At 36.8% G+C, this 27,655-nt stretch overlaps 1 protein-coding gene across 7 annotated transcripts in view; it reads right to left on the bottom strand.

Annotated features, from left to right (window-relative positions):
* The window catches only part of MAG (myelin associated glycoprotein), a 2,406,588-nt gene that overhangs the window by 167,885 nt on the left and 2,211,048 nt on the right, over positions 1-27,655 (bottom strand). For all 7 annotated transcript variants that reach the window (XM_044080483.1, XM_044080481.1, XM_044080485.1 and 4 more), the window contains one exon: positions 12,132-12,416. In XM_044080483.1, coding sequence (XP_043936418.1) covers positions 12,132-12,416 — 285 coding nt within the window. The remainder of the gene's footprint in view (positions 1-12,131; positions 12,417-27,655) is intronic.

Here is a 27,655-nt window from a genome sequence, read left to right as displayed (position 1 = left end):
GGACAGGTTCATAAACCAGAGACTGCCCATGCTCTGGAATAGACTTTCCATACATGTCAAGCAGAGAGCCTCACTGGCCCTCTTCAAGAGAAATCTTGATGAGTGGATGGGAAATAAAAAATTCACCCCAGAGATCACTCCAGGGGTTCTACTCGATAGAGGCACTGGGAACTAACATCAGGCAGCACAAAGCCAGGGCAATTTTATGGGATAGGCTTGTAAGGGCTCCAGAGCCTTTAACCTAGTATACACCTATGAAAAGTTTCCTTTGAGTGGCACAGAAAAGGTTGGGATAATAGTGGAACAGGATTCCCTGATATTCAATTATTGGCTACTTCAAGAATTGCAAAAGTTATAGCATTGTGGATAAATTCATCTAATGATTTAAAATCAAAACAAATACATCAAGAAATATTACTCGTAAACAATAAATTTATCTCAACCAGTCATAAACAAGTAATCCTTAATAGTTTTATCTGGTTATTCAAAGATTTTTGTGTAAATGAAATTACACCCTCTTCTCAAATTCCCTATTTAAATAAAATCATTTCCTCTTCCCAAAAGTTCACATATTCTAATCATTGTATTAAAGACTTAATATGTTCTATGTTTCTAACTGCATATACAAATAACTGTATAGAAACTCATAACTTCAACAAAATGCTAGCACTGAAACAACAAAGTAGCAATTTATTGGCATGAATTCTTAAATGGCACTGATATATATACTGTTTAAAATTTAAAGTCTAAATACAACCAAGATTCAGACAATTGGTTAATTTTAGAAATTGATAATTTCTCAGGTACCAAGAAAGAGGCAATGGTATTCCAAACTCAAAAATTATTAGACAAGTTTAACACTTTCATTCCGTACATCACATAGAACTTCCTCAGAACTTAATCTGCAATTAATGACCACTTCAAATAGATCAATTAGCAAAAGAGGTGGACTTGCTGAATAATTTCATCAAAAATTACCTCCTATTTGAGCATTATGAAAGCAGTTATTTAAATATGTTCAAATGAGTGGACAATTCATGTAGTAATATTTTGAACAGAAAATTAACAAACTTTAGGAAGGGTTTGGAAGCCTATGCAAGAAATTAGGTATATCCTAGTCTGGAAGGTTACCATGGTAGTTGTTACCAGAGTGTAAGTAATGGTCCAATCATGAATCAGCAGGAATAAGTCACAGTGGGAGGATATAAAAATGCAACAGCTCCAGGGGCTGCCCCTTTAGAAGTCAGGAGATGAGAGACAGTCAGCAGCAGGAAGCAATGTGGGGAAGATCAACAGATGACCCAGGACAACTACATTCAATAAGGAGCCAACCCCAAATGGAATTACAACAAATGAAACAAGTAATGGCAGCAACAGAATTAGCTCAAAGAACAGATGAAACTTACAGTCAACGAAAACTGCAAATAGTAAGCAACACTTTTAAATACTTTAATTTGTTTAATTATTCAGATAAAACAGTTACTGAAAATAAAACAGTTACTGAACCTCATGCTAATGTGTTAGCTAAAGGGATTTTCTTTTTCTGAGCAAGAAGGGTGAACTTAGTAGTGACAATTTTAGATTTGAAATTGTTTTTAAGGAAATTAAATCTAGCCTTATGGTTTCCTGAAAACAATAATACCAGCAGCATGCTGAAGTTAAGCTGTCCTAGTTGTTTCAATCTCCCTTGAATGTTCAGATACAAATGTTTGAAAAAATGTGTGAACATGATATAAGATGTATTTAGTCAAAACCAAGTGAAAAGAAACAATTTATTTATTTGTTGTATTTATTACATGTGTTAGCCGTGTAATGTCTGAATGGGCTAGGAGTCCATTTTTAGTGGAGGCCGGGGAAAAAAGCTCCAAAACAGTATCAATACTAACAATAATAATTATATACAAATACAAATGCACATAACAGTGTACATATATATATATATATATATATATATATATATATATATATATATATATATATATATATATATATATACACACACACACACATATATATATATATATATATATATATATATATATATAAACAGAGAAGCATTAACAGAGACACCAAGGCAGTTGCAATTACATGTACATTTATGAGCATAGTTCATATAAACCCTTGTTCAACAGAGCAGCACAATGAAGTTGTATCATATAAACTGTTTAGCATAAAGATGAAGGAAAAAGTGGGAATGCTAGAAGCATCATGATAAAGGGTAGAGTTAGGAGGAGCAAAAATGAGTGATATAGTAAGGGAGCTAGGAAAAATTTGCCTGGACTATGGAAGGAGCAAAGCCTGTGACTAGCTAGGTAGTCCTTTAAGAGTTGTTTGAAGTCATGATAGTTAGGATTTTTTGAGATGGGCTGAGAAAGAGTGTTCCAAGATTTGGCAATTGTGTAAGAATGGAGGGAGTCACCATGACAGTTGTGGGAGTGGATAACCTGTAGCATTAGTTTGTCAGAAGATCTGAGGGAGCTGAGATTAATACTAGGTTGGATTAGGTTAGAGAGAGTAGGGCAGTTGCTGGGTTGGTGGACTATTTTGTGGGCCATGGTAAGTTGATTGAGAGATAAAAGGTTAGGGAGTTCTAGCCAGTTGAACTGGGAGAGAACTGAGCAGTGGTGAGTCCTGTCTGGATGATTAGTGGCAAACTTGGCAACTTTGTTGTAACAGGATTCTAGGTTACTGATATCAGTCTTTTGCAGGTTTGTGAATATATGAGATCCATAGAGGTGGGTAGATAGCAGGTGTGACCGAGCAGTGGCCAGCCTGGTGCTTTGAGTAAGCTGTGGTGTGGGCCTTTAGAGGGTGCCAAGTTTGTTGTGGACTTTTTTGATTGTCAGAGAAATATGTTGAACAAATTTTAGTTTATCATCTATTGTGACACCTACAAGTTTAGTCAGGTATGAGGGTTCTATCTTGGTTCCATTTGAGGAAAGGATTGTGACAAGGGAATGGCACGGTTTGGATTTTTTGTTTAAGAAAACTATTAACTTAGTTTTGTTCAGTTTTAGTATGAGTTGATATTCAGAGAGGTATTTTTCTATGTGCTGAAAAGAAGTTTGCATTTTTATTTGAAGTTCCTGAAGTGAGGGGGCTGAGCAGATAAGTGTAGCATCATCAGCATACTGGAGAATGGTGGCTAGTTGAGTTGCAGAACTAAGGTTGCTAATAAATATGATAAAGAGGAGAGGATCAAGTATGGAACCTTGGGGTATGCCACCTGAGATGAGGAGTAGGGGGAAAGACTACTATCTCATTTAGCAGCCTGCTATCAATTAGAAAGATAGCTATGGAACCAGGTCAGGGATGATAAACTGAGGCCATACAATCAGTTTGTTGAGAAGTAGTTGGTGGGAAATGTTGTCAAAGGCTTTGGACATATCGAGCAAAATAGAAGAGACAAGCTGGCCTTCATTTATGAAATGATGAATGGTGTTAGTGAAAGTCATTAGGGCAGAGTTAGTACTATGCTTAGGTCTAAAGCTGTGCTGAGAACTGGATGAGAGGTTGTGACTAAGGAAGTGGTTAGGGAGTTGATTGTGGATGCATTTTTCTAAGTATTTTAATTTATCTAGAACTGAGAAGTTAATATTAAATGACATGCATAATAGAGTCATGAAACCAGACAAGGGAGCAGTTTGGCTATAATGAACAACATTCAGTAGATAAGTAAAATGAAAAGTATGTTGAGTGATGAAGCTTACATTGAAAATTCTTTAAATGATATTAATAGGGCATACAACTTATAGATAGTTACCTTTATGATATGCTGATGCAAGAGCAATAGGCCAAAAGTCAGTATGAATAATATAATATAATATAATATAATATAATATAATATAATATAATATAATATAATATAATATAAAAGTATAATGATAAACCAGGAGTGGCAGGGATATTTGGTATCCCAAAATTACATAATTAAATAAACATGTAGATGATCCTCCTTTTAGGCCTATTGTAAATGCCTCCAAGTCCAAAATTTATTATATAGCAAGATATGTGGACTACTTGGTCACAAGTACTGTTAATAGAATAAGCCAAATTTGTAAAGATTCCTGGCATTTTTTAGGCTTAATAAATGAACTAGAGTTTGATGAAAATGTCATTTTGTCACTGTTGATGTAAACAATTTGTATTCATTAATACCTCATATTCTGGGGTTGCAATAGTTTGAAGAGCAGTTAAAAGAGATAGAAATGGACAGAGATAGAATATGTGTGCAATAACCCTGATGGAGTTGGTATCAAAACACAACTCCACATATTTTGACAAGCAATATTTTAGACAAGCTACCAGAGTAGCTATGGGTGCTGCCTGTGCTGCAACCTTTGCAAATTTGTTCATGGCCTACTGTGAGGAAAATTATTTATTTAAAAGTGAATTTAGTGACTCCTGGTAAGGCTATATACAGTTTTTGGATGACATTTTTGGAATTCATCAATAATACTGTGGAATTTTTGAAGTTTAGTTAACAATTACCTCCGCTTTCATAGTCAGCACCTTACATACCAGAAAAAGGCTGTAGTAAAATGGCAGCTAGTAAGGTTGGCAAGAATAGTGCCAGATGTAGATACTTTCTTGTAGAGTGTGAGGTATTGTTGGATATGTTTTCTGGGAGACAGCACCCCTAAGAATCCTTAACAGAAATTAGGGATGAAATAGTGTTCAAGAGAACACATAGTATTTATTGTCCGATACTGAGTGCAAACAGTAAAGTACATAATATGGACAAAAACAACACTAGAACTTTAAAGGTTAATCATCATACAGCATTTATTTTGACATTCAACTTGGATAGTAAAGCCATAGGTGATTGTTTGATAAAGAACTGGGAGATCTTTCAAGTAGATAATACAATTCTTAAGAAAGTAGGAGTAGATAATTCGCCCATGTTGGTTTATAAGAAAGACAGATAATTCAAAACATTATTGGAGAGTTCTAGAAAAAAATCAACCAGTTAGTAACAGACCCCTAGGAATGTTTAAGTGTGGCCAATGCACATAATGCAAAAACATTCTGGTAACCAGTAGTGCTGTAATCAGAAATAAAGAATATTTTGTCACAGGGCATTACTGTTGTGAATCAAAAAATGTGGTATATGGAGCTTTGTGTTCTAAGTGTCCTGGTTTTTATATAGGGAAAACCCACAGGATGCTTAAGAATCAAATTTATGAACACATGCAAGATATACAAAAACTGAAGACCACAATGCCCTTTTTAGATGCATACAAGAAAATAAGGACCACAATTTCAATTTTGTACTTATGGAGCAACTAAAAAAAGTTAAAATGGGTTTTGTTGTAGAAGAATATCTTAATGAATGTGAATTAAAATGGCAAATTTAAGTTAATGCAACGTGTTTTGCAGGTTTGAATGATACAATGGCTCTTAATTCTGTTTTAAAGTTGAAATATTATGATGCTGCATAGTTCATTATTATTTCTATTTTTATCCTTGTGTATGGTTTTACCTTGCAAATCAGTTTTAATTGGTATGTTGGGTCTAACAGTATATCGTGATTTTAATTATGCATAAAAGAAGTGTCACTAATAACAAATTTAGTTCTGAGGATGTTCTAGGTGATGTACTGATCGAAAGCGCAAAACTTGTTCTAATAAATTTTGAGTTTGGAATACTGTTGCCTCCTTCTTGGTACCACAGAATTTATCAGTTTGTGTTTGGTGTGTTTCTGTGGAGTACTTAATTTTAATTTTACAAATATTTAGAGACTTTGTGAACACAGAGATTAATAAGATATTTAACCTTGATAAGAAATTGTTTCCCAAATTATTGGAATTAATAAATATCAATAATAATGCGATGAAAAATAAATCATATGTGTCACAAATGTATAAAATTCTTAAGTTAGATTTCACATATTTAGACAATTCCTATTGGAACTACTCCCCAAAAATAAATAATGAAGACTTCTCTGAAGAATACAATAAAATAATATAAATCTGCAGATAAAACTTCAACTTCATTATATTGGAAATGTTTCACTTAGAAATTCTTACTCAGAGCTTTAATCACTCCTACAAAACTACAGTTATGCATAACTAAAATAGAAATAAATGCTGGCAATGTGAATCTGAAAAAAAGCCAACTGTATGTCTATGGTATATGAATGTGAAGTCATCTCCCCTTTTTGGAAAGAAATTAATAACTTCATTCAGGCTCTATGGTTAGATAGATGTAATATTTCTAAATCTTTAGTTTTATTTAATGCTCTGTTTCCTGAGATAATTCCAAAAATACAAGTGCCTCTTCTTTGGTCTGTTTTTGCTAAAGGGGGAAAATAATTACTAAAAATTGGAAAAGTAAAGTTACCCCCATCTATTGTTGAATTTATTAGTATAGAAACATTGTTTGCAGTAGTGAATTGAATACTATAAAGAAAAGAACTTCCAGTATTACATATTCATATAAATCTTGGCTTTAACTTAAAGACTTGTCTGAAAAGTATTAATTATTGTTGAGATGTAAAAGTTTAATGTATTGATCAGCTGTGGAGCTATATAAATAGTTATTTGTTTTATAATTGATTTATTTATTGTTTTAAAACAAAGTAAAAAATAAAAAAGTTTCAGCAGGCTTTCTTCTGTCCTCGGTTTATGGTTTCTTAGCATAACTTGCCTTTATATTTATGCTTATCTTATATGTAAACATATGTGTGTCTCCTATGGCAACTGTTAACAAGTGCATACATATTACTGAGTGTTTGTTTTTGGAATGCATAAGTGTTTGCTGTACTGTTTTCTGAGTCAACCACTATTTATCACCCAGAAAATACATAAAGTCTCTTGACTAACTGTCTGCAAAAATGCAAACAATTGATAGCGTTATTTATAAAATCTAAAAAAATCTTCAATTCTGCTTCATTACCTACCCAAATTAAAAAAGAAATATACTGTCAAATGTTTCACTACTTGGCTGGGAAATGAGGGAGCTGCTGACCTCCAGCCCCAGTCTACTAGTCTGTAAAATTTATTGTCAAATGTACAATATAGGACAACAAAATATGCAATAATTCATACAACACATCTCTACTAATTATAGTAACAATATCAATGTCATATATATAATCTCCAACCATTTCAAGACCTATGGTCTGAGATGTAGCAGTGTAGAAATCCTTTATGTTCCTAAAGACCAGAGAAAATGCACCATCAAAATTCAAGGTGTTCAACATTTCAGGCATCTGCCACAAAGCTCTTACATTTGATGTATCATTTTGGAAAGTGTTTTATTGTATTGTATCTGCATTTTTTCATTTTATATTTTTTTTTATCTAAGGGCACTGAGTAAGAGATTTATGCATTTTAGGCATTCCAAATAATTTAGCTATTATTTACTATTGCACACTAAGATGCTGGTACAGTTAAACTGTAATGCAGTTGTTATGTACCCTTTCACCAGATAATGGCAACATTTCAAGGTGCTCATGAAGCAGGCTGAAGAATTGATTATGCTAGTCTGCTAACAAAGACATTTTTGACATCACTGGAGAAGAAAGGACTGTCTTAATGGCTTTATCTAACAGCAACAAAACAAGAATTATGTAGACAAACAAAGAGGTTAGGGTGGCTCGAAATTTGAACAATGCATCAATACAATGGAAATGACATTGAACATGGACTCTATAAAGAAGTTGCAGTGGATGATGTAAATTACCTGTACAAAATGCTATCACAGCTGTCAGACATATATGCCAGATATTTGCTGTACTTTAGCATTATCTTGTTTATTTTTGCATGTTTTTTCACAATTTTGTAAGTAAGTTCACTTAATCTGAGGAGATACAGTTCTGTTTCTGCCCCATATTTTGTGTTATGCATTATTATACTAATAAACACACAAAGAATAGATATTAATTCCATCTTCAGTAATTTTGCCCTTTGGCTCCACTATGAGTCACTGAAGTTTAAATTCAGAAGATCAGACTAACAAAACTCAACTGGCCAGAAAACCAAAATTTAAGTGTGCCACCACAAACCCCAAACTTATTTATACAAACCGCACAGTCACTTCAACTAGACCAAGAGGGAAATGACCCTCAAAAGGGAATCACTTTAAGTACATCTTGACAACAATGAATTTTCTTTCCATGGCACTAATCACCAAGTTGGGGAAATGAGCCTCAGGCATTAGACTTTTCTTTAAAGGAATTAGTTAAGTATTAAACTTCTCTAAAAAAACAAAACAAAACCCACATAACTTTGTGTATCCTTGTTCTTCCATGTTCCATCCAAGCAAATTAGCTACTAGTTAGTAGTCAGACTTTAAAACCCTAATCGAGTAGTGGGCCTTGCCTCGTGTGGGGGGTTGTGTCCCCTACACTACCCTTAACTAAATATACCAACTCAAGATCGCTCTACAGTGGAGAAAAGGGCAGAGTTCCGATAACAGCCAAGCAAATTTTTTCCCTATGAAAAAATTTGTGGAAGTGGCCATTCGTGGTTTACTGCGTTTGCTATTTAGGTGTTGAGCTTTAGGTATTTGATTACCTAACGCTTCAACTATATGATATAGACCCTTATACAGTAAGAGTTGACAACTGTGAATAATAAACTTTTTGAATGAGTGCTGCAAGAGAAACTGCCTGTTCACTCATGGATGGCGACCATAAAATTCATTATGTTATGTAAAGTGAGCAGGGAGGAAATGTCCCTGTATAGCAGGAGTGGGGACCTTTCTCCCATGCACACACAAGAATGTAGGCTTCAAATTAGACCACACACATTTTTCTTTCTCAGGTATGGGAAAAACTGGAAATTGTAAAATTTCTGATCATAACTTGGAGACAAAATAAAAGAATGAATGAATAAAACAATTAAATCAGTCTATAGTAGAAATACTTTATTTAATTGTTTGATAATATAATAAGTAGACTAACCTTTTCAGAACATTTTAAGCCAAGCCACAGGCCACATCAGTACAATACTTTGGGTTAGTATAAACAAAATCCTCCCAAAAATAATTATGCAGTATACCAGAAGTATTGGTAATCCATATTTATTCATGGTAGGGGCATTGTTTGATTAAAAGAGTGCAACATTAATGACCAAAGTAACCATCATAGGTAAAATATGAATTAGATCTCCCTATTATAATTCTGTCACTTCTAATTGTGAGCCCAAGAATTATGAAAAAAAGTTAAAAATACAGGGGGATTGCAAATTTTTTACATCGCTGTTGTCCCTTACATTTTTTTACAGGAGGAAGCCCCTATGTACCCCCTATGTGGTAAGCTAGTTCTCTTATACCCTGCAAACCTATATATGCCACCTCAGATTTCACCATACCTTGGAGAAAAGGGGCCATTCTGAGAAAATCTCTGACTTGGTATATGTAAGTTTGCATTTTTGGTCATTTAGTCTCATTATTCTTTGACTCCCATCATACCTCTCAACTGTACAGATTTTTGCAGAATGTCCAGATTTATGCCCTGAATCTTTGGTCTGTTCCTCATAATGACAGGCATTTGAGTTTCACACTTTATATCCTTCAGGGAATGAATGGTAACACAAAACCTTTTATTCTAGCAACTTTCTAAGTTTATAAGAGCAATATTTAACATTTCTCCCTATTTTTGTGGCTTTGCCTTCCCATTATTTTTGGCTTTGTCCAGATTTTTTTGTGCTGAGAGGTTGAGAGCTATGACTCATTCCAATGAGTCTCAGAATATCAAATGTTTGCCAAGAATTATACATGAGCTTGCAGTGGAGTACATAGCCATTATGCAATGGTAATTTTTTAAAGAATGTCACTGTATGACCAGCACTGAATTTTTGTTTTAGACTTGTACATCAACCCATCTCAGAAGGGTGGGTTTACTGATGTATTCGTCGCTCAATGCAGGCTTTCATTTGCAGCACATTGATAGGATACATGTTATGCTACAGGAACACAAAGGAGTTAGCCCTTTTTCCATTGGCAGGATTCAGAATAAAATTAAAGTTATAGATCTATTGAAGTCATATTTAAATTTATTTGCAGTATGTCATATTAATAATAATACCCATTTCTCAACCAGGTAATCCCAATGGACAAACAGTCCCTTTTCAGAAGTGGTCTGGAAGCAATGCCTGATCAAAGTAACTTGCTGAAGGTCAAACAGTATATAAATGAGCAAACTTTGTACTACAGGAACTACAGCTCACAGCCTTAACCCTCTGTACCAGCTGCCAGATTAAATAGCAGTTATATGTGTTTTTTTAAGGAGCACCTAGAAGTTTTTTTTCAACTTTTTTTTTTCTAAGTGTCTGTAAGCTGTACTTATTTGAACTTAATTGAGGCTACCAAACTTAATGATGTAGAATATGTCTCTTTATGTCATGCCTGGAGTTCATTGTCATTTGCTGGGAGGTACAATTTACTCACCACTCAATGTTCAGAAAGGATCCTCATGATGCCCTCTAGGCAAATAAACAGGGATGGAGTTTTTCCAAGAATTATTTTTTTAGGACAAAAACAGCAACGAAAAACAAATCATTGTTGCTTTTTAGCATTCTCCTAAGAAATGGTCTACACTCATATCTGGAATTTGTAAGAGCTTACATTTGCACTGAAAAAGTTTTCAATTTTGGGCCTCAGAAAGCTGACATGATGGAAATGTGACCAGCAGTTAATCAAGCTTTGAAATTCTTTGTATAGTACAAAGTATATGGCTGGAAAAACAATATGCAATGAGATCTGGTAATATATTTAAGCTCTCTATGGTTTATGGTTGGAAACGTAAACTGCTATCAGATTAGGCAATGTATTTGTGGTCTCCATTTTGATTTATAGAACAGTGTTCACTTGTTCTTAATGCCCACAAGGATATTTATTTTGCTACCAGTGGCAGTTTTAAGACTTCTTTTCTCTTCCACAGAAAACTCAATTAGGACTTGAAAAACCTAATCTAAGTAATGTATATTTTAGATATGATAGGTTGCAGATTTTAAATCTATTCTATTTATCAAATGCCTTAAATTGCCTTCATTTGTTATGCACTAAAGTAAAAGCATTCATCACAATTGCACATTTACCCACACATTTTTGGCTTCCTATTGAATTGTTAACACTCAAAACACTGAGTGCTTCTTCTACTTCTCCTTTCAGCTTTTCCTGTTAGGGGTCACCATAGTGGAACAAACATCAGTAGAACGACTGGCAGTGGAGTTTTATGGTGTTGAGTTGCCAGCCCGGCACCCAACCTTCCACACTCAAAACATCGAGTGCTAGCATAAAGGGGAAGAGTGAACCTTGAATATCATTGTTCTGTAAACTTATGATTTGCAGGAGGGCTTGCCCCCCCCCCCTGCACTCCCAGAACTTATACATATTTGTGTCATACTACCCAGAACGTATATATATATATATATATATATATATATATATATATATATATATACACATATATATGTATATACACATACACACACTAATTCTGAGATTATATATATATATATATATATATATATATATATATATATATATATATACACATATGGGTTTGCTAGACTTGTTTCTGGTACCTTTTCACATTTGGCTAACTAAGAAGACTAGGACTGCAATTCTAGTGGAACTAGAAACGTAGCCTGGTACTACCTCTGAGATCTTGTATGTATATATATATATATATATATATATATATATATATATATCACCATACATTGATGACAAGGGAATATTCAGAGAAATGGCCATCTCAATATCCACATTATGGGAATTACTATACATGTCCCTGCATTTCAAATAGCCACCTATATTTTTACAAAATCCATATTAATGAATGGCATGAAGTCATCTGTCCATGTTCAGGTAAAATTTACAGAAAGAAAGAAAAATTACAATATTGATCCTTTTGCTTAATTGATATATAGTAAAGCCTTGAGATGTGGAAGAATGCATTCTTTATACGCACCTCTCTTAGTGGTTGCTTCAGCTATGCAGTATTTGAAATTCTGATATGAAAGAAATGAGATGGATGATTTTTTTGGAGGGGAGAGTTTATGATTACACCGAGTAAGGATAAAACCCATGGCTATAAATTTCAGTCTCTTCTCTGCACACAAACTGCATACCTTAAGATGGTTACAACATTTAAGGATTCAGAATACAAATTTACTCACCACCAGGGAAGTCCAGCTTGTGACGTTTGTCCCCATACTCATTTGCGGCGGAGCAATAGACGTTAAGGTCAGTGGCTGTCTCCCCCTTTAGTTCCAGAATACTTCGAACAGTGTAGCCACTCTTGTGGGAATGAGCCAGTTCATAGTCTGTGTCATTAATGGTGATGTTCCTCCCTGGAATTTGGAACAATAAGCTAGGCTCTGGGTTTGACTTCACAGCACAGACGCACTGGACTCCATCTCTCACAGCAGTGCATTTTGATTCTGGCAATATAACAGGTGCAACTGCAAGATTTGAAGGAAAAGCATTATTATATTTAGAGTAATATTCCATTAATACCTATCAAATATGAAAAAGAACTGAACACAGAAAGGTTTATTTTCCATCGGTGCAGTGATATAAATACATATATATATATATATATATATATATATATATATATATATATATATATATATGTGTGTGTGTGTGTGTGTGTGTGTGTGTGTGTGTCTAGATAATTATAAATCATAAGTTTTCTAATACCATAGGGTTTCTGAAATATCTTTAATGTAAGTTTTTAACAGTCTTGTACAATTTTCACTCTCAAAGCTATGAGATCATTTTAACCAGAAACTAACTGACCTGCTAAGTTTTAGCAACTAAAAATTTCAGACTGACATTTTTTAGTAAATGTCTTCCATCTGAACTTACTGACAAATGTCACACTCCAGAACTTTGTGAATTTTATGTGATTAAAGTGTATTTCACTTTGAATATTGTTGTTCCAGTCAGGTAAAATGAACAGCATTTGATTTGTTACGTTAGGGATTTCATGTGCCCCAGCATTTATACCTAGAAACTAATGTCAAAGTACACTAGAAGAACTATTGTTCTTCCATTAACTATTTATATCAAAACTGTGAATAAAGAAATGCAAAGCCAAAAACAGATTCTGAATTTGCAATAGAATGATGAGAACGGAGTAATTTTTGCATACATGTTGTTGGTGATTGTGCAGTTTTCTTCTAATGTGATAGTTGAAAAGAATCTTGAAAGAAATGCTACAGTTTTCACAAGTTGCACTTTCCATTTTCTTGGTCAAAGATTATTTTATCAGCCACAAAGGCAACTGTTAAAATAACCTTAAATACTGTCTTTGTAGTGTAAAATACACTAGGATGTAAACATTTTAATTGATTTTGAGTGGATTAGTAGCATAAAGAACAAGATGAGGTGTTATACTGTTAAAAATATAATAGGCCAGATCCATGAATGCACTGTTCTGAGTGAACAGACAACAGAAACATAACTCCCACCTTCTTACGCCTAATTTTAGTTTTCCTACTAATTTTCTTGCAGCCTTAAATATTGAGGGGGGATTCATAAAGGTTACCTCTAAACCTATTGTAATCTTTCTGAGTGAATAGACAGCACAAAAAATATGGTAGGGATGCTACTGAATACAAAATATGTGCACTTAGTGTATGCTTAGCGCAGGACTTAATGAATCCAGCCTAAATGAGATTTGGAAACAAACCAATTTGTCCAGCAGCATCTTCGGGTGTTGGTCAGGTAAGAATAGTAATGGGAGTTAGGAGGGTAGTGGAAGAAAGTTAATGAGGTGGGAATGAAAGGGCTAAACTGGAAAAGTAGAAGGGCTGGGAGGAAATGGGGTAGGTAAGAGGGGCTTAACTGGTTTTGTGTGAGCGTAACTGGGTAAAGGAATAGATTTTTGCATGAACTTGTTGCTCAAGGATTACATCCAAGATGACCAGCAGCTATTGCAGGGCAGGTAGGCCTTGGATTAAATTTGGTCTGGAAGTTGTAGGCGCTTCTAGGTTTTTGTTTTCTCTCTTCTCTCAATAATGGTGAAGGCGGGTAATGCATGCCGGCAGTTAGCCATGTTTAAGTTGGGAAGTGGCAGTTTGAGGTATGAAATTATTGGGGGTTCAGGTTCCATTTATGTATTCTTTTGATTTATGGTTACTTGGTTAGGGTAATACAGGTGATCAAGAGCTGTTTTCCTGTATGTCTTTGTAGTCTTATTGCAGAGTGTCCTGCTTTTTGTCTTGCTTTGAACTCTGGTCTTTGATTTGAATTCATTGGCAGTGGTGCGTGGTTTATGTTTGGGATTATGGTTAGTGCATCTCTCAGGACTTGGGTTAGGCTTTCTGTGAGTGTTGGGAGCCTGTCATTTATGCTGCATGAATGGACTTTTTTGTTGGTGGTTGTGGAGTAGTAACTATTGGCTTTTTCTCCATATGTAGCCTTTCACATTTTCTCTTCAGTTCTGAAAACACAAAGTGCGTTAAGGTAAGGAAACTCTTTTGAGTCGATATTTGGTGTGTGGTCTGTACCAGCAGTTTCACGGGCTTTGAAGCAGTCATGGGTAATGGTTCACCTTTTTAAATATTGTGAGTTTGTTGTCCCACACCACTGTTTCGTTGTACTTAATGTGCGAGATTTGTAACTGAAGGTAGTGATATCCTTAGGTCATGGTTAATATGCTAAACCAGTTATGTTTAGTACAACAGTTTATTTATTTCAGAGTTTGTTATTCGTTTTTTTTTCTTTCCAAAAGTTATTATTCAGTGCAAGGTGTTAATGGCCTGTTATTGTGTAGACCTTTGTGTTCCGCATTTATCAGGTGCTATACACACAGCGTCTCAGGAATAAATAGCAGCATCATAAACTAAAGTGTAGGTAAAGTTTCCAAATGAGCACTCTTGTGAAGAATGTATGCTGCAGTAGTTTTTGCCACATACATTAGGACTCATTGTGGATTCCATAAACTGGATCTTAGATTTGATTTGTGTTTTTAATTTCTACGAGTTTGTATTCTCAGTTCACACAGTTGACAATGGAATGCAGACAGGATCAACTCTGAATGTTTATGCTTAATATTTTTGTCTTATAAACTTAGTAAGTTGATAGAATAACAAGTTTTGCATCAGCATCACTTTTTGGAATGGTACAATGTCTGAAACTCAAATTTCTGTCCTTACTTTTCTGACTTCAGCCCTCAATGTTTTGCAATGATTTGCTAGAAGACCACAATTTTATGAGAAAAAGACCAAATATATAAAGCAAAGGTCTGGATATTCAGCAAAAATATGTCCAGTTAGGAGATATGATGACATGGCATAGTGGTTTCAGTCTTGTAGGTTGATAGTGCAGGAATCTGGAGAACCCGTAAGGCAATTTCAAAGTTAGGGTAATGTAAGCAGAGTGCAGTTTAGGAGGTGGATGAATTAACTTTAGCCACAGCATGTGAGAAGGGACACAGACCTAGGCCGCCTGAATGCCAGTGCCTGCTGCTGTAAAGTAACTGTTGTAATTTGCACAGAATGTATGCATCTGTTTAATTTTTAATTTATTTGTTTTGAGTATACCTGGACATATGTAAATACAATTACAAGAATTTGTGCAGGGCACTGCATATGTCATATCCTTGCATTACAAAGAACATAGTGATTGCATATTTAACAATATCTCTTAATCAGGGTCTGCACACCAGTGGAGTACAAACAGGCAACACAAGGTGTTTATGGTGGCAGAGCAACTTATATAGTAGAAAGGGTGGGGTTTTGGAGAGTGGTGTAATGATTAAGGTGTTTACCTTGCAGACTCGAGGTGGAGGGGTTTCCTTCTTAACTCTGACAAAAGAAATTTGTTAGGCTTAAATGGCCCCCAAGGGCATCTAGTCTATTACTTAGCAATGAACCTGATTTAATGTCTTACAATAATTATCAAGGTCAAGTGATAGATATATCAGGGTTTGTTCAGTTCACCCTTGTTTTCCCTCCCTGGCTGTTAACACTTTTCTTTCTTTTTTACAGTTGTCTTTTATTTTGCAGAGGGCAGAAGTGCAGAGTTTACAAGAAGTGGACTCTACAAGTAATGGATGCTATTGTGGTGGATGTTCTGGTCCTTAGAGTGGTGTGCAATGAGGTCACAGGTAATGATGCACTGTTAGGTACTCCTTTAGGCATGTTGGAGTTGCGGTTTGGAAGTAGTGTGGGGGTAGGTGAGGATGAGGTATGTCAGAGGTAGGGTAAAGCAGGCAACATGGCTGAAGAATGACAGAGGTTTGGGGGTCCTTTATTTATTTATTTTTTTGTTATAGTGAAGGTGGACAATTTTCCAAGGAGGGTTTGGCAATAAGGAGGCTTTAGGTTTGATTATTGGGAGCTTGAGGTCATCCACAGGTGGAATGGAGTCACAACAGCAGGAGACTGGGACATAATTTGGGATCTGGCTGTGTAATTGGTTAACTAGGTAGGCCCTGGGGCAAGAGCATGGTCTTTTCACCCCTCACATACCGCTTTTAGTCAAAGTAAAGATCTGGAAGGGGGTGTGTGTCAATATTTTAAATTAATTGATATGGCTGGGGTTCAAGGTATGATGGAACTGGAAACAGCAAACAGTATAGACTTTGAGTGGCTTAGCAGCCTCCGGGCAGAACAGGATAGGTAGATTGTAGCTAAGGACATGGGACAAATGGGTGTTAGACTTCATTTATTACATGGCAGTTTGATTGGAGAGGGGTACTGCCTTTGACCTTACCATTCTTGGCTTATTTTATCATGATCTATGATGCACAGCATTTATGGGTGGGGTGTGGATGTTTAGGTGGATCAGTTGCTGGGTTGGGAGGTGAGACATCCTGACATTTGGAGCCATTTGCAGGGGGTTAAGTTAGTAGGGGTTGGGAAGGGGGTATGCTGGATCTTTAATGTGGGGTGTTATTCATGGGAGATGTGTAGGTTTTCCATACCTGTTCAAAGTGTGCAGGTATGTATTCAGCTGTGCAGGTGGCAGACGAGAAGTCATGTTGGTTAATTTGTGTTCACAGCAGCTTGAATCAGGTGGGTTTCCTTTGTTGTTACATGGATTTCAAGGTAGTCAGGTGGGGTGGAATTTGGAGGGTAGAGAAGGTGGGGGGGGTTCGGGGGTCAAAGAGAAGACCGGGGATTTTCTAGTAAATTAAATGTTGGAAGACATGGACTAGTTTGTAATTGTTTGCATTCGGTGTGGGGAAAGGAAGATATTTGGAAGGTTTGGTAGAGAATGAACAGTGGGTGGGTTGGTTATTGGTCCACTTTTTGACAGTTCCCCCTTTTGCTAGTTTTAAGATCTAACCATTGGGCTTGGTTACTAAGAAGGTGGATGGGGAATTTCCTTTGAATCGCAATTTGTCTTACCCTGAAGGGAACTTTGTTAATGGTTTTATTTCAATAGATGATGCAAAATGGAGTTATGCAATTTTGGATTATGCAATTTGGCTATTCAGGGATTTAAGGACCCATAGTTGGTAAAGGGGACACTGAAGCTGTAGTCAGTAGGCAGTACATTATATGGCTATCTCCTTATTAGGTGAAGGGTTTGAAGGAGCATTGTAAGGTAAAAGGCATTTGTGGGGATGTGTGAAGAACTGAGTGTTCCTTTAACTGTGCAGATGTTAGTAGATGGAAGCAAGGCACTGATTTCTTGAGATTGTTAGTTGATGCAGGATGTGTTTTTTTTTTTTGTTTACTGGAAAGGATAACACATTTGACAGGAAAGATTAGGTGAGTGAAGTCCAAAGACAAGGTTCGAATTAGGGATGTTACAGAGCTATTAAGACTTATAAATTTTGCATTAAAGGGAGTTCACCCAGGTGGTACTTTTGAAGATCTGTAGCCTTTTTGCTAAAAGGCAGGAAGAGTAAGCATCACTGGGTGCAGGTTGAGAAAGGTTTGTGGCTTGATGCCCAGCAGTTTGGAAGGAAAAATGGAAGGATGTAGCATTTTAGAGGTAGTTTCAATTTGAGTGGGAGAAAAGGGTTATAATTTCATTTGAGAAATCTGGCAGTGGTAAGAACCAATAGTGTTGCCAGATGGTTTGTGTCAGGTTGGCATAGAATAATCAGATGCTTGATATGGGACTCTTGGGCAGCTTTTAAAAGGAAGGTTTATGGTAGGGTATTGCAAGATTTTGGTAAATCTGTGTTGCAGATGTCTGAGGAAGAAGGACTTTGGTCGGAATGATTGTGGTTGAAATATTTGGTGCAGTTTGGAAACAAGGTAAGGTATTTCAGTTGGTTAAGATGGACTTAGGTGGAATTAGTTTAGTTGCAGGGGTGGCAGGGTTATGTGACTTCACTAAATCTTGGAATGTGGTTTGTTGTGTTCAAGGGTTGGGGTAGGTTTGATAGTGTGACATTTGATAGATGATGTCCATTGACAAGATGGGCTTTGAAGGTTTTGTTGTAGGGATTATGGTTGGTAATTGGAGAGTCATTGAGCTGTACTTTAGGCGTGATGTTTATTTTATTTATTTATTGACATTTATTTATTGACATTTGTTAACCGGGTTTGTCCAACCGGGCTTGTGGCCCATTTTCAGTGGAGACCCGAGGAGAAAAGCTCCAGTAATACATTTTAAAACAAGTACAATTTTAAACAATATTGATATAATAGCAGTTATAGCAAAATGATTCACATATGTTGGGTTACATCCATAAAGTTAAAGTTGCATTAAAAAGAAGCTAAGTAACAATTTTACATTGATATAGTTCAATAGGTCAACAATAAACATTTTTTGTATGTATAAAATTGTGCAAATGCATAGTAGACACATTGGAGAGAGAGGTGTAATGAGGTACTAAGTATGGTCCTTTCGAGGGTACATAAAGGGAAGGAAGACTAGGTAGGGTCATGGCAAGGGCAGGTTCTGGAATTGAGAAAATAATCTTTTAGTTCATTTTTAAAGTGTGAGGTGTGGGAGATTGAATGTAAGTCAAGGGGAAGTTTGTTCCAAGCATGGGCAAGGGAGTGTTTGTAGAGTAGTTTGCCTGCTGACATTTTTGGGTGGTAGATATCACGTAATTGTTGGTTAGAAGTATGGAGGGTCTGGGATGGGATGTAGATGAGGACTAAGGAAGATAGAGATGGACAGAAGGAGGGTTTATAAAGAATAGAGTGTAGCATATGAAACTGATAAGATAGCATAAACTGGGGAAGTTCAAGCCATTGAAAAGAGTTTAAAGAAATGCAGTCGTGTGAGTTGTATGGGGAGTTAGTAATGAATCTGGCTATTTTATGGTAAGTCTGTTACAGTTTGTTTAGAGTGGAGGCCTGGATATTGGTAAGAACTGGGGCGGCGTATAAGAGGGAGGGGAGGAGGAGTGCCTGGCCCAGGGTAAGTCTAGATTCAGGGGTTAGGAATTTTTGTTCCGATATAGCAGACCTAGTTTCTGTTTTTTTTTTTTATACATTGGAGTATGTGAAGGTCGAACTTGAGTTCATCATCGATAATGACCCCTAGGAGTTTTGTGTGGGTGTAAGGTTGGATGTTTGTATTGTTAGAAGATGTAATAAAAAAAGGAGGTTTTGTGATGAGAAAGAGAACGGGGAAGGAAAAGTAGGAGTTTGGTCTTTTTTGGGATTTAGGATCAATAGGGTGTGAGAGAGCCATTGTTCAGTGGATAGTAGGGCCTGCTGGGTCAGGGAGTGTAGTTCAGGAATGTTATTTGAGATGGATATAAGTGTGGAGTCTTTGGCATACTGAATAAGGGAGTATTCTTTGCATGAGGTGTAAAGATCATTGGTAAAGATGTTAAACAAAAGGGGTCCCAAGATTCAGCCTTGGGGAACACCAGTGGAGATGGGAAGGAAAGGTGAGGAGGATGAGAGCCAATTGACAGATTGTTCCCTGCCAGATAGGTAACTATTAAACCAGGCAAGTGTGGAGGGGGATAGGTGGAGATTTGCGAGTTTAGATAGTAGTAGAGGATGAGAGACAGTATCAAAGGCTTTGGAGAGATCTAGGTAGAAACAGGAAATTAGTTTATTGTTGTCTAGGGCCTCTGCAATGATATGACTGAAGCAGAGGAGGGCAGTGGTGGTGCTGTGGTGAGGATGAAATCCATGTTGGGTAGGGGTAAGTAAGTGGTGTGTGAGGAGGTGATTGAGAAGCTGTGAGTGAATACATTTTTCTAATATCTTGGAGAGGGGGGACAAAATGGCAATGGGTCGGTAGTTTGAGGGGTCAGTGGAGTTTCCACCTTTATGAAGATGGATAGTGAAGAAAGATTTCCAAAGGGTGGGGACAGTTGATTTCAGAATAGATCGATTAATTAGTATAGATACAGGACAGGCAATTGAGTCAGCAGCAAGTTTGAGGAATGTAGGAGATAGATTGTTAGTGGAAGGAGAGCAAGGTTTTAGCTTGAGTAGTACAGATTTGATGTAAGTAATTGGAACTGGCTCAAAAGAAAACAAAGTTCTGTTAGTGGGACTTGGAGAGGTGGGTGTCGAAGTAGAGTTTGGCTTAGTGGTTACCAGATTTTGGATGGAAGAGTTAAAGTGTTTATTCAGGAGGGTAGCTGTTTCCTGAGAGAAAGAGTTAGGGTATGGGGAGGGATTAGAGGGCTTTCCAGGATAGAGGATGTTGTTGAGAGTTGACCAAAAGTTTTGAGGATTTGTTGTCAAGCTGAGCAGAGCTATAGTATAAATTTTTGTCATTAGTTGTATTTTTTTTGCAAGGTTCCTCAGTTCTCTGTATTTTTGAAGAAAAGGTGGTTGTTTAGTTTTAGTCCAGGTTTTCCAAGCATGATCTCTTTGTTTCATAAGGGACCTAGTCTCTTTGGAGAGCCAGGGAGCATGGTTTGATTTTACTCTGATCTTCCTAGAGGGAGCTAAGGAGTTTAGAGTATTCATTAAGATGCTATTGAAAGTGCTTACAGCATCGTTTAGGGTGAAGTGTTTTAGGATGGACCAATCTATGTTGTGGAGAATGGAGTTAAATTGGGATGAATTGAAAGTCGATCGTTTTTGACAGTCTTTGATAAGGTGGGGTTTAGGAATATGGGAGTAGTGTCTTAAGATGGTGGTAGGGAGATGATCACTGAGGGAGTCAGGTAAGGTGGTGGGATTGTGGTATTGGTGGGGGAAATGGTAAGGATCCAGTCTATGATGGAAGTGGAATTTTTATGGAAGCGAGTGGGAGATGTTATAAGTTGGTGGAAGTCGTGTAGGTGGATACTGAGTTGCAGGAGTCAGTTGTGAGTTTGGACCAATCAATGTTAACATCACCAAGGATAAGTGTCTCATATGGTATGTTGTGGGAGAACCAGGATAGGATGTTTTCAAGAATGGGCAGATTGTTACCCGGAGGATGGTAGACAGAGGCAATTGCAAGTTTTTTGTGGGGATTCAGATGGCAGTTAAGGATGATGATTTCAGCTGGGAGGAAGTCAGGAATTGGGGAAGGGTATGGTGAGAGGTTAAGAATGTTTGAGTAGAGGATGGCCATGCCACCACCTTTTTTACAGGTCTATCAGATTGGAAGATATTATAACCTGGTGGGAGTATTTCACTATTTGAGATTTGTGGCTTGAGCCAGGTTTCAGATAGGGAGAGGATGTGAGGGGTATTGAGAGCTATCCATGAGTGCAGCTCAGTGACTTTATTTGCTAGACTCTGAATATTCAATGAGTAAATAGTTAAGTATTTGGATGGAGATGATTGTTGTGACTGAGGTTGGTGACTGTTAGAGGAGTAAGATGGGGGCAGTGTAGAGGTTGTTTTGGGGAGAGAAGTGGGGCCAGGGTTGGGATGGATATCTCCAGAACAAAGTAGGTTTTTAGTGAGGAGAGAGTGCGTAGTAGATGCTAGATGGAGTTTGTATAGTTTTGACTTAGCTTTGTGGGAAGGTTTAAAAACCTGTATTATGGATAGTTTATATAGACTTGAGGTAGAGGCAGTAAAGAGATTAGGGGAGATAGTCAAAGATGAAGTAGCTGGATATATGTTGTATGAGTCAGAAGTTGGTGAACATAGGAGTGGGTCAGAGAGATTGGAGTGGTAAGAGGTGGAGATAGAGAGAATAAGGGGTAGTGTAGAATATATTAGAAAATAATACATGTTGGAATAAAATATGGTCAGATAGAGTATAGAGACAGTGGTATACAGGAAGTGGTGTTGACAAGATTGACAGATTAGTAAGGTGGTTGTGGCAATAGGCAGGAAGTGGAATTGTAGGGGTTAGTGAGACAGGAAGGGGAGGGATAGTTAGGTATAAAGGTAATTGTAATGGGGTGGGTGGGAATGGGGGTAGGGTAGGGGAGTGAAGTAAGCCCGAACGTAGCGAGGGCGAACGGAGCGGGGCTAGCACCCTGGTCAAGATGAAGTCATAGAAACAATCTGAAAAAGACAGTGAAAAACTAGCTTGAGAGACAAGGATATAAAGTTTCTAAAAGGTATAGTCACCAGAAATAAAATAAAAAGAAATAAAATACAAGCAGAAGTAAGCTTACAAAAGGTCACTGGCCTCAAGCTACACAAGTAGATTTACGTGAAGCAAACCCAGTGCTGTATTGTTAAAATAAGCTACAATAGAGAGGGGCTTTGGAGGGGGAGAGGGAGGTATTATTAGCAGCTAAAAGCAGGGCAAAACAAAAAATTACATTAATATGTAAGAGTCTGAAGACAGTAAAATAGGGCAGGTGCACTAGGAAAGGCAATTATGAGTGAGGCTAGAAATGAATTCAGGGAAGGGTAAAGTGCAGAAGAGGAGAATATACACAGAAACAGTATGAGGATAGTGGGGTAAGCAAAGAGAAAGCATAGGAGCTGCTGGTGTCTGCTTTTCATGGTGACTAGCAAAAAAACACTGTAAATTCTTATTGTGTTTATAAATTCTAGCATTAATTAAAAGATTAGCTTATATAGTAGTTATTTACTGGGACACATACTTCAGTGGTATTATTTTAAGCTTAAAATGGTGGCTTCCGGACAGATAGAGTTGCAGGGTATCTGTTAAGGTCCTCAAACCTGTGTTGCCTGTACTGTGGCCAGGAGAAAACTACAGGGAAAAATCCACTAGGGCTATAACAACAGAGAGGAGGGAAATTAGTTATGAGCAAGTAATTCAGGAAAAGAGCGACAGACAAAAATACCATGGGTAGAGAGAAAAAAATTAATACAGGTAGGCAGAGACAGTATACCTAGCATTTATTTCCATTGTATGAGTGTCTTACACACATAGCTAGCTAAGAACACAGCAGTGTTTACACCTATGCATAAAGTAATGCAGAACAACAGTAGTTAACAGCAGCACAGTGTAGACATACACAAGGCAATAATTCACAAAGCAGGAAAACAGAAATCCATGATACTGAGGACAACAACAATTGGTACACTTTCAGGCAATAGTTCTTCCTTTTACTTTAGTGCTACACCAAGAAATTACAGTAAAAATACTACAGATACATCTAAATGTGAAGTTAAGGTACTGTTGCTCCTTGCAACAAGAAACTTAGTTGGTAAATATTCACATTTACAGTTTTCTTTCATTAAAAAACAAGAAATAAGATGAGTACAATTCAAACGCTAAGCTACCCATGATCATAAGGTGCTGGAGCTCCTTGCGACAGGGAAAATAGACTTTAAATAGTCATAAAACTAGAGTTGAGAGAAAATGTATTATGGAGTATTATGGAGTATTTTGGGTATCAGAGTTACTGGGGTCATTAGTTTGGTGGGATGTTTCATTGTTTTGCCTCTGGGAACATTTGTTTTTGCAGATCTTACATGAATCATTTGGGTAAGGACAGGCAGACAGTACTGGGAAAGGACAGGAATGACTGGTTGTGTCCATTGGGTTTGGCAAGGAGGTTGCTATGGTCTCATGTTGCGTGTTCTTAGGACTTCATTTTGATCAGGTGGGGACAAGATGCTGGTAATCAGTTTGTATATATGATGAGAGAGTTTTTGGTGGGTTGGTTTTCTGGGAGAGAGGTTTTTCACTCATCTTTTGTGCATTGGAAGGGTACTAGATTCAGAGAAGGAAGGCAGACCAATTGATGTCATTAAGAGGGTGGGTTGTTGGTCATCAAATGCTTTCTTATCTTATATTAGTTAATTGGATACAGTGACTGTGTTTGTGTTAAATTAATGTTTCTTCTACTAGGAAAGAAAATCTCATTTCTGTTGTTCTTGTATCCACTGGGAGAAAATGGGGCTGCATTTAGGCTGGATGGCTTGCAATTGGGTTTGTATTGATTGGGCTGGCATTGAGCACCTAAGAATCCAGGTAGTACATTTGGTAGGTAGTGATCAGGGAATAATTTTGAAGCTACAGTTAGTAGGTAGGATAAGTGAGAACCTGTTTACTGTAAAGAGGTTATGTCCAGGTTTTTGTATTTTGTGGCTTTGGAGAGGGCTTATCGGTTTGTTAATTTTAAGTTAGTTAGGCAACCGGTTGCCTTAGGTATTTATATGATAGGACATTGAGATGTCAATGACAGTGATCCAGTTTGGTTCGGTGAGGATGGTGTATACTAGAATAAATTTGGTTTGGACCTCTGTAATGCACACCTAGGTTTGTCTTGGAGGGCTTGGTGAAGGTTTTGGAGTGAAAGAGGAGGAACAGCCTGTGTGATGCTGGTTGGCAAAGAAGTGGGGCAGGCTTGATAAGTAAAACTAAGCTGTGGTTACTAAACTAAAATATTGTTCAATAAAGTTATGTTTATGAAACCTTAATAAAGGTCACCAAAAGCCATTTCTTGTGGTGCATTTATTGAAGGGTACCGGGACAAATGATGTTTGGGAACAAACCAATTTGTTGAGGAGGTTGTTGGGTGTAACTGGATAATGGATCGGATTTTGGTGTGAACTTGCTACCCATCCTCTTTCCCTTTTTTAGGAACATTGAGGATTGTGTGGCAATTTTAGAAGTGAGTGATGGGACATTGCTTGATAAGTAAAAGTAAGTGGGTAGAGTTGAGGATGCTGCTTATTTGGTTAGGATGAGTGTGGTTATGCTGCCCTAGTAACAGGTCGTTGGATGTTTAATTCAATGAGTGGTGAATGAAAGTGAGGAAGGGAATGTTGCTTGATAATTAAAAGTAAGAAAGTGGAGGTAAGGTCACTGCTTACTGGGTTAGGGTAAGCGTGGTTACTCTTCCCTAGTAAATGATTATATGGATGTTCATGCTGTGTTTAATAAATTAAAATATTGCTCAATAAAGTTATGTTCATGGAAGTTTAATAATGTTGTTAAAGGTCATTTGGTGTGGTGTGTTTACTGAAGGGTACTGGGAAAATGTGTTTTATTCTGACATATCTGCACGCTTTCTATGAACCTGGGAAAGCCATGCAACTGCAATAACCCTTGCTTTAGTAAGCCATCAGATTCTGACAAACATATATCAATGAAATATAGATATAGCATTTCAAACTTGAAGATGAAAACATTTCTAATGGATATGTCCCCAGGTGACTGCAGAAACAGAGACTATAGTCATTAAATAATGCAACAAGGAAATTGAAGAAAATTAAAAACCGGACAAATATAGTCCATGTGTAAGAAATGCAGATAAAGACTTTTTTTTTGCATTCACAGCAATGACTGTATAGGGGGTAGATACTAACCACACCAGTAGATGCAACATAGATTTAGAGTGTTATATCGTTCTGACAGTATTAACTGACATGCTGATAATATATTAAGTTACAACATTAGTCAGCAGGGTACAATAGGACAGATGAATTCTAAGAGGAAACTGAAATAAAGACCTCTATGGAAAATCAAGATGTATAGTCTGGGATCTGGACCATCTATATTTAGCATTGAATGTATTATAACTAGTTTTATTTCTTCATGGTAGACTGTCATATGTAATAAACAGTCTGCTTGAAATGTTGATGTAATAAACAGTCTGCTTGAAATGTTGATAATACATACACTTTTTATGGCATTAAAGTGTATAACTATTGTTTTTGAATAGACAAGCATAATACGTTTACTGTTTTTCTTTCTTTTTACCATGTCATTTATAGAAGACATGACAGTTACAGCTGATTTTCATGGGAAACCTTGTACAGTCCTGGTTATTGTAGGTGGTGGGATTGGTGAACAATAAGGAACATTTTTCCAATTATTAAAAAGGCCATTTTCCTCCAATACTGGTGGCAGATTTTTGCAACAGCCATTTTTCATTTGATGTCCTTTGACATAGGGGCTTTAGACCACCTAGAAACTCAAATGTTCAATTATTATCTGCTGCATTCCTGTACCCACTTTACTTGTAGACAGATACCCTCTTTCATTGTGGCAGAAGGATTCTTTCCAGCACCACTTCTCAGGGTAGATGGCAATAAGATAATATTTAATGGTACAAAAGTGTTGGAGTCATCACACTGCAGGATTCTGAGCAATGGTTAGACCCTGAAAAATTATCAATATTAGTACATGCAAATTTGGAGGCAGTACATCTCCTCTCCTTCTCTTTGTCATGATCCCAGAGTAAACAGCTGACCTCTTCCAGAATCACATTTTTGATGTTTCCACTCCAAGCATTTGTCACAAGAGAAGATATCTGCTTTTCAATCATGCAGTTCTATTTCCCTATATGAACCCCCAATTCTATTAAAATATGAAACAGGGTAAGGGGAAGACACCTCAAGCATGGCACATAGCATTTAGATTAGTAGGGAATTTTGTCTGGCAGTCCTAAAAATGACACTAAGAGGCTAGCAGTCTTTCTAAACATTATATGTAGAGTACTAAATTGAATCAAAACTAATACAGGGGAAACATTAAAATATCTTTGTGTAAACTGTGTTCCATCTAGTAAGATGGATATGTGAATGGGAGATTGGCATAATGGTTAAGGTGTTTACCTTACAGACACAATGTGCAGGGTTTGATTTTCACATGAGTTAATTAGCTAGGCTTAAAATGGCCCACAAGGGCAGTTTGTCTAGTACTGACTTATGATACTTACCAGGGCAGGATGACTTCCTAAAGGATACTATTAGGCATTTCTTGGGATTTCATAACTGAAAAAGGAACAGAAAATACACCCCTGGGATTCCACCTGTGTTCCTGCTGGACAGGGGCATTGGGTGCTGACTTGTTTGGAACATGGGCTAAATTCTTGACTAGGCTTGCAATGGCCTCAGGGCCACTAGCTTAGTAACTTCCTATGATCCTATGGTATTCAGATTAAACCTCTGTCCTGTTTTAGTAACCAATATTAAAGTAGGGTACAGCAGCAAAAGTAAATAGCAATACACTCAATAAGATCTGCAACACTACAGATATCTGAGCGAAGTTAAAAACCAGCTGGTGTGTTTGTACACTAAAATGAAATAATACGAATTTTACTCACATAAAGTACAGAGTCAAGTCGTATGCTAATGACCTTATCATAATGAAAAACTTCAACATGCCCATATAGTTTATTATAGGAGTTGTCACAAATGGTAATATTTTGGAAAGTACAAGAAATGTGGTAATGCTACATTGTTGGGAAATTATGTGGTTTTATTCATATTCCTGAATTCATTTCAGAAAGTATCCCAAGAGGTTTATAGACATATAAACATTTAAACTACAAGAAGAGTTTTAAAAGAAACTTGAAAGAACGTGGATGAAATGTACACAGATTCATGGGATTTACTGCTTCCGATCAAATCAGGATCAAGCATAACTGGTCACCACTTGACATTTAAAAGAGAAGACCTCAGCCCTAATATAAGGAAGTAAAAAC

This window comes from Protopterus annectens, chromosome 8.part0 (assembly GCF_019279795.1).
Source record: "Protopterus annectens isolate FY-2018-M chromosome 8.part0, PAN1.0, whole genome shotgun sequence".
NCBI classification, from domain to species: Eukaryota; Metazoa; Chordata; order Ceratodontiformes; family Protopteridae; genus Protopterus; species Protopterus annectens.
Note: the sequence above shows the minus strand (reverse complement) of the source record. Positions and strands in the feature narration are given on the sequence as shown.